The following is an 8,799-nucleotide window of genomic DNA, read 5'->3' as shown; positions in this document are numbered from 1 at the left end:
ATTCAGGAAAAAGGTAGAAGAGAGATAATAAAAAAGTCCTCTGAGAGCATTTGCTAGATGTGGGGGAGGTAAGAATGGATCAGGAAAAGCTTCACAGAAAGAGTTTAAGGCAGAGGAGAGCTTTGAAGGTATATAAAGAGTTTTGAGAGGTGGAGATGAAGAGGAAGTGCATTCCAGGCAAAGATATAGCTTCTGTTGGGATATTTTAAGTTGAGTGTCAGTAAGAAAGCTAGACAATGCAGTAGATAAAATGTCGGATTTGGAATTAAAAAGACATGAGTTTGAATCAAGTTAAGTTATTCAACCTTTCTTAATTTCTTCATTTGTTAAATGAGATAAATAGACTCATTGGCTTCTAAGGTCTCTTCCAGTTCTAAATCTATGATCCTTTTATTTGGCATAATTGTCCACCCATATAAAATAATAAAGTAATATGGTATTTAAAAAATTCGAATCCCTATCCACTGCAGCTGTTTATATTTGATCCCAATATTTCTTTTTACTATTTTCTTCAGGTAAATTTCAGAATCTACTCTGCTAACTGAGTTAATGGATGGATCAAATGAGTCTGTGGTGTATGAATTTGTTTTGTTGGGACTCGCAAGTTCTCAGGAGATTCAAGTTCTTCTGTTTCTGTTCTTTTCACTATTTTATATGGCGAGCATGCTGGGAAACCTCCTCATTGTACTGACAGTCATCTCAGATGCTCGATTACACTCACCCATGTATTTTCTGTTGGCTAACCTTTCTTTCATTGACACATGTGTTTGCAGTATTGCAGCCCCTAAGATGATTTCTGATCTTTTCAGAAAGCGCAAAGTCATCTCTTGGAATGGCTGCATTGCTCAGATGTTCTTTATTCATACTGTTGGGGGTACTGAGATGGTGCTTCTCATAGTTATGGCCTTTGATCGATTCATTGCAATATGTAAACCTCTTCACTACCTGACCATTATGAGGCTGAGAAGGTGCATTTTGCTTTTGATGGTGTCTTGGATTATTGGCTTTATACATTCTATGCTGCAATTGGCTTTTGTTATAAATTTACCTTTTTGTGGCCCTAACAAAGTGGATAGTTTTTATTGTGATTTTCCTAGGTTCATCAAACTTGCCTGCATGGATACCTATAGACTAGAGTTCTTGGTCACTGCTAACAGTGGCTTCATCTCCATAGGCACTTTCTTCATTTTGATTATCTCCTACATCTTCATCTTGGTCACTGTTCGTAAACATTCTTCAGGTGGTTCATCCAAGGCCCTTTCTACCCTGTCAGCTCACATCACAGTAGTGATCTTTTTCTTTGGTCCATGCATCATTGTCTATGTATGGCCATTCCCCACATTACCAATAGATAAATTTCTTGCCATCTTTGATGTAATTATAACCCCTTTTATGAATCCTGTCATCTATACATTCAGGAATAAAGAAATGAAAGTGGCAATGAAAAAGCTGTTCAGTAATATCATAAGTTTCAAGAAAACATTTTAAATACATAGTTTGAAGCTATCAAACAGATTGGATGCACAAATGTACTTGCTGAGATGTTAGGAATCCCTTTAGATAGTGTTTGAACACTGTGGTGGGATAATGTCTCTTATTCACAATTAGCTAAGTCCTCCCTAGGAAACAATTCTCTGAAGACAATTGAGAAAGCAAGATAGTGCAGTTGACAGAAGACTCGGTTTGGAGTCAGCAAGGCCTGAGTTTGAGACTCCAATATTTCTCCTGGTTATTATTCAACTGTCTTGATGGCTCTTGTCACATATGGCATACCACTTTGGCTCATTGGCCATTAAGATCACATAACAAATGAAAAACAAGGTATGTCACCAGAAAATACTGCAAAACCATGGAATAATTGTTTATAGTGGTTTTTGATGTTTTAAAAAATAATAAAAATTCTATCAAGACTTCTTTATCCACTAGGAGCAAATAGAACAGAAACAAATGAGATACGTAAGATCAGAGTTTGAGGCATGCCCAATTGTTAGAAAATTTCCCCTGGCAAAAAATTTAATCCAACTTTAGACACTCAACAGCTAAGTGACTAAGGTCAAGTTATTTAACATCTTTTACTCTTAGTTTTCTCTTCTCAAAAATGGATATAGACTTGATGTTCTATAAGTATCATTTCAGCTCTAAAGATTTAGACATTAAATTCATAGTGAGGCTGTAACATCATTGTTGGTTATTATTCAAGACAGCCCTGATGATTGTTATCACAAATGATAAACCCTTTAGGCTTATCATTAAGCCCATAGATTTAGAACCAGAATGGACCTTAAATACCTTCTAGTCAAGCATCCTCACTTTTACAGATGAGGAAATTGAGGTCCAGGAAGATTAATTGATTTGCCTGAGTTCACATAGGTACTAAGTGGGTTATGAACTTAGGTCTTTTGTCTCCAGACTTAGTGTTCTTTCCATTGTAACTCCCTGCCTTTAACCCCCTTTAAAAAGTTGGCATAGTCTAGGAATAGGGATTGAATCTCAATTCGTTGGTATAAGGAACTATTTCAGGGAACTGTTCCTACCAATATAATTTGGCACTTTCTCTGGCACTCACAGAGTAGCTTAGAGAATTGAGAGGTGAGGTGACTTTTCCTGGGCCACAGAACTATTAGGTATTTGTAATGGGACTTTTAAGTATGACCTTCTGACTTTAAGGCTGACTCCTTCCACACTATATCACATTGCCTCTACCTTCCTTTCCTTTACAATGAATATTTGGAAGCTACTCTCAGGGACATGTGCAATTTTTCAACATTGTACTTGCATTTTAAATTTAATTCATTCTCTGAATAACTTCATACAGGTTTTGTGAACAAATATTACACCCCGTTTTAATGTCTACATTCATAGTTGTGTTTATTGCCCTTTCTTGTTTTATTCTTTATTTAAACTAGTACTTCCCAACCTGTGGGACAGTGCTCATTGTGGGGCCTGGTAACTTTTGCAAAGGTATCTGAAAACTCTAAATGTTAAGCATTGTTATTTGTATTTTTATTTAGCTCTAATAATATGCAGCTTGACAGTATAATATATTGAGAACTATATTTTCTGTAGACTGAAGACTTGCACATGTATGTATTAATATTTTTAAACATATATAAATGTTTTTATGAGGAATAAAACATGTTCATTTAAACATGAATTGAATTCTTAGTAACTTTTTTATTGATCAATTTTATTTTAACCCAGAAGAGAAATATAAAATAAAAACAACATATGGTAATTGTATTTCCCAAAGTATAATTATCAAACTTTGTCTTTTTAACATTTATTTACTCCTGATAGTCACCACAAGGAATATGGCAAAATTGCCTTAACTTTAGAAAACCTTTGGTGTCTGTGATATGCAGATATAGGAGAAGCCAAGGGCAACAATGATATAGAATAGAAACTTTTTTTCAATCATCACAGAGGATTACAAAAAAAATATGGGCAATAGTACCTCATAAAATAATTAAAAATAGTGGAGAGTAAGATGAGTCTTCAGAAAGTTTGATGTGACATCCAATTAAGGAACATCATTCTCTGAGCATTTATCAATGAAAGTGGCAGGTTGATAACAAGTAGCAGGTTTTGTCAAGTAGAATAAAAATAGAATATATGTATCAAAGAACATAATGATAGAGTCTTATTATAATTTTTAATGAGATCACCACATTCAAACTTTAGAACGTTAATCTCCCAAATGGCCTTATAAGGAAAGAAATGACTCAAGAAGGCAAAATTGTGAAGTCCAGTTGCTAAATCAAATAATCATATACACTGAAGAAATACCTGCTATAGACAATAGTCTTGAAAGCTGGGAGGGATATTGCATGGAGGGAAGAATTTCAAAAGAATGAAAAAAAATGACAGACAAGGTTGCCTCAAAAATCAGGAGAATTCCTGATTAAAATACAGGCAGAGAACAAGCAAATTTTTGTAAATTCCACATGTGTTTATTTAACTTTTTGGAGTAATTGTCTGAAATCATAGGTGCACAGTTTTTGTTTTAAAACATTTTATTTTTTCCTCAATTACAGGAAAATTAATTTTTATCCTTCATTTTTTAAAGTTTGAGCCCAATTTTGACTGTCTCTGTCTCTCCTCCCATGTTCCTGAGAAGACAAATAATTTAGTATAGATTTTAAGTGTGTAATAGTTTAAAACATGTTTATATATTAGTCATTTTTGTGAAAAAGAACTTGAATGAACAAAAGAAAAGTAAAGAAATAAAGTGAAATAATATTATATTTCAGTCTTCACTCAGACACCACTGGTAGGTACTTTCTCTGGAAACACATGGCATTTTTTATCCTGAGTCTTTGAGAATTTTTTTGGATGACTATATTGCTAGGAATAGATGTCATTAATAAATGCTCATCATATATTTTGCTGTTACTATGCATAATGTTCTCATGATTCTCACTTTTGTTTGTATCAATTTATGTATTTTTTTCCAGGTTTTTCTTAAATCATCCTTTTCATCATTTCTTATAATACAGTAGAATTCCATTATAATCATATGCCATAACTTGTTCAGCCATTCCCCAATTGATGGATAGGTTCTCAGTTTCTAATCCTTTACCACTACATAAAGAACTGCTAAAAATATTTTGTACAAACATTCCTTTTTCTCTTTTAAAAGTCTTTTAGGAACTCACCCACTAAATGGAAGCATTTAACAGAGTGGATTAAAAACCAGAATCCTACTATATGTTGTTTACAAGAAACACATTTGAGGCATGGAAAGGCAAATTTAAAATTAATTGGAAACTAAATAATCTTATTCTTCAGAACAGGTGGGTCAAAGAAGAAATTATAGAAATAATTACAGACTTCATTAAGGAGAATGACAATGAGGAGACATCATATGAAAACCTATGGGATACAGCCAAAGTAGTACTCAGAGGAAAATTTATAAATGCTGAGTGCATATACCAAGAAAACAGAGAGGGTGGAGATCAATGAATTGGGTTTGCAACTTAAAAAGTTAGAAAAAGAACTAATTAAAAATCCCCAGATAAAAACTAAATTGGAAATCCTAATAATTAAAGGAGAAATTATTCAAATTGAAAGTAAAAGAACTATTGAACTAATAAATAAGACTAGGAGCTGATATTTTGAAAAAATAAATAAAATAGAGAAAGTACTAGTCAAACTAATACACCAATTTCTATTGAAAACACGAGAAAGTATAGGAATAGAAGAGCCATTCCTCAAAATAATAAATAGTATATGTTTCAAACCATCAGCAAGTATCATCTGCAATGAGGACAAGTTAGAAACATTCCCAATAAAATCAGGAGTGAAGCAAGGAGGTCCATTATCACCTCTTTTAATTCAATATTGTACTAGAAATGCTAGCAGTAGCAATTAGAGAAGAACAATAAATTGAAGGGATTAAAGTAGGCAATGAGGAGACTAAATCACTCTTTCCAGATGACATGAGGTTATATACTTGAAGAACCTCAGAAAATCAATTAAAAAGCTAGTGGAAATAATTAACAACTTTAGTAAAGTTGCAGGGTACAATGTAATCCCACATAAATCATCAGCATTTTTATATATATTTCCAACAAAATTCATCAGCAAGAGTTAGAAAAATAAACTGCATTTAAAATCACTCTAGATAATATAGAATATTTAGGAATCAATATGCCAAGACAAAGAGAGGAATTATATGAACACAACTACCAAACACTTTTCACACAATTAAAACTAGATCTAAACAATTGGAAAAACATTAATTGCTCCTGGGTAGGTTGAACTAATATGATAAAAATAATGATTCTACCCAACTTAACCTATTTATTCAGTGCTATTTCTATCAAACTAGGAAAAAACTTTTTTTAAAAAACTTTTAATTTTTTTAGAAAAAATTTCCATGGTTACATGATTTATGTTCTTACTTTCTCCTTCACCCCCCCAATACTCCCCCCACATAGTCAATGTTCATTTATACTGGTTTTAACATTTGTCATTTATCAAGACTTATTTCCATATTATTGATAGTTGCATTGGTGTGGTCTTTTCGAGTCTACAACCCCAATCACATCCACATCAACCCATGTGTTCAAGCAGTGTTTTTTTTCTGTGTTTCCACTACTGCAGTTCTTCCTCTGAATGTAGGTAGTGTTCTTTTCCATAAGTTCCTCAGAATTGTCCTGGGTCATTGCATTGCTGCTAGTACAGAAGTTCATTACATTCGATTTTACCACAGTGTATCAGTCTCTGTGTACAATGTTCTTTTGCCTCTGCTCCTTTCACTCTGCATCAATTCCTGGAAGTCTTTGCAGTTCACATGGAATTCCTCCAACTTGTTATTCCTTTGAGCACAATAGTATTCCATCACCAGCATATACCACAATTTGTTCAGTCATTCCCCAAATGAAGGGCATACCCTTGTTTTCCAGTTTCCAAAAAAACTTTTTTTATAGAATTAGAAAAAATTATAACAAAGTTTATCTGGAAGAACAAGCAATGAAGAATATCAAGGGAAATAATGCAGAAAAATGTGAAGGATGGGGGCCCAGCAGTACTGGATCTCAAACTGTAGTATAAAGCAGTGGTCATCAAAACAATATGGTACTGGCTAAGAGACAGAAGGGTGGATCAGTGGAATAGACTAGTGGTAAATGACATCAGTAAGCTAGTGTTTGATAAACCCAAATACCCCAGCTTTTGGTAGAACTCACTATTTGACAAAAACTGCTGGGAAAATTTGAGAGCAGTATGGGAAAAATTAGATTTAGACCAACATCTTACACTCTACACCAAGTTACATTCAAAATGGGTAAATGACTTAAATCTAAAGATTATAATCATAAATAAATTATGTGAACATAGAATAATATACCTGTCAGATCTATGTGAAAGGAACTTAAGATCAAGCAAGAGATAGAGAACATTGCAAAATGTAAACTGAATGACTTTGATTATATCAAATTAAAAAGATTTTGTACAAAGAAAACCAATACAACCAAAATTAGAAGGCAAGCAACAAACTAGGAGAACATTTTTATAACAAAACTCTCTGACAAAGGTTTAATTTCGTGAATATATAAGGAACTAAGTCAAATTTATAAAAAATCAAGCAATTCTCCAATCAACAAATGGTCAAGGGACATGAATAGGCTGTTTTCACATGATGAAATCAAAACTATCAGCAAGCACATGAAAAAAGTGTTCTAAATACCTCCTGATTAGAGAAATGTAAATTAAAATGACACCTCACCCTTAGCAGACTGGCCAATATGGAAGCAAAGGAATATGATTAATGTTGGAGAGGATGTGGCAAAGTTGGGGCACTAAAATTACTGTTGGTAGAGTTGTGAATTGATCCAACCATTCTGGAAAGCAATTTGGAACTATGCGCAAAGGGCTTTATATAAATGAGTACCCTTTGACCCAGTCATACCACTGCTGGGTTTGTACCCCAAAGAGATAATAAGAAAAAAGTCTTGTATAAAAATATGTATAGTTGTGCTCTTTGTAGTGGCAAAAAATTGGAAAATGAGGGAATGTCCTTCAATTGGGGAATGGCTGAACAAATTGATGTATCTGTTTGTGATGGAATACTATTGTGCTGAAAGGAATAAAGAAATGGAGGAATTCCATGAGAACTGGAATGACCTCCAGGAATTAATGCAGAGTGAAAGGAGCAGAACCAGAAGAGCATTGTACACTGAGATTGATACATTATGGCACAATTGAATGTAATAAACTTTGCATTGCTGCTGGTAGAAAACCCAGGACAATCCAGAGGAACTTGGAAGAAATAACGCTATCCACATCCTGAGAAAGAACTGTGGAACCAGAAATGCATTAGAAAAATATATGCTTGATCACATAATGCAATAGTGTTGTGATTGGGGTTTTGATGTTAAAGGATCACTCTACTGCAAATATGAATAAAATGGAAATAGGTTTTGAATAATGATACGTGTATAACCCAGTGGAACTGCTTGTCAGCTTTGGGAGGGGGGAAAGAGAAAGAAGAAGGGATTATGAATCATGTAACCATGGAGAAATATTCTAAATAAAAAATTAAAAAAAAATCTCTTTAGGATATAGTCCTAGTAATGGTATTGCTGGATCAAAGGGTATGTACAATTTTAAAGCCTTTTAGGCATAGTTGCAATTTGATCTTCAGAATGGTTAGATGAGTTCACAACTCCACCAGCAGTGTATTATTATCCCAATTTTGCCACATCACTTCTAGCATTTATTATTTTCCTTTTCTGTTATATTATAGATATGAAGTGATACTTCAAAGTTGCTTTACTTTGCATTTCTCCAATCAATAGCTAAGTAGAACATTTTTCTTGTGATTATGTAAAGCCTTGATTTCTTCATCTGAAAACTACCTTTCCATATTCATTGACCATTTATCAAATGGGGAATGATTTATATTCTTATACATTTGACTCAGGACTCTATATATTTGAGATATAAGGTACTTGTCAGAGATAATTGCTGTAAATCCCTGCCTGCTGCCACCACCCTCCCCCAGCTTTCTCCATTTCTTCTAATCTTGGTTGCATTGGTTTTGTGTAAAACCTTTTTAGTTTAATATAATCAAAGTTATCCATTTTACATTCTAAAGGAATTCTGAGGAAGATGGGTGGAGATATGGACGGGCAGCATTTTTAAAAATAGTCAAGCATGGTTGTATATATTTTTAACATGGCTTTAATTAAACTATTAATTTCCCTCATAACTTCAGTCTTTACCATTTTTAATTGTTACACTTTCCCCCTATCTTTGATCTTTTTGAGATACAGGTCTAGGAGTAGTATTGCTGAG

The 8,799-nt window shown here is 33.6% G+C and overlaps 1 protein-coding gene across 1 annotated transcript; it reads left to right on the top strand.

Moving 5' to 3' along the window:
• Window positions 1-540: 540 nt before the first annotated feature.
• On the top strand, window positions 541-1,488 carry LOC123236104 (olfactory receptor 4F6-like). Its single transcript, XM_044662367.1, has one exon. The coding sequence runs from the start codon at window positions 550-552 to the stop codon at window positions 1,486-1,488; it is 939 nt and encodes a 312-aa protein (XP_044518302.1). The 5' UTR covers window positions 541-549.
• Window positions 1,489-8,799: the final 7,311 nt, after the last annotated feature.

This window comes from Gracilinanus agilis, chromosome 2, assembly GCF_016433145.1.
Source record: "Gracilinanus agilis isolate LMUSP501 chromosome 2, AgileGrace, whole genome shotgun sequence".
Taxonomy (NCBI): domain Eukaryota; kingdom Metazoa; phylum Chordata; class Mammalia; order Didelphimorphia; family Didelphidae; genus Gracilinanus; species Gracilinanus agilis.
Note: the sequence above shows the minus strand (reverse complement) of the source record. Positions and strands in the feature narration are given on the sequence as shown.

What these genes read in the sequence shown, in the direction of transcription:
- LOC123236104 (XM_044662367.1), top strand. Translation starts at nt 550, where the DNA reads ATGGATGGATCAAATGAGTCTGTGGTGTATGAATTTGTTTTGTTGGGA.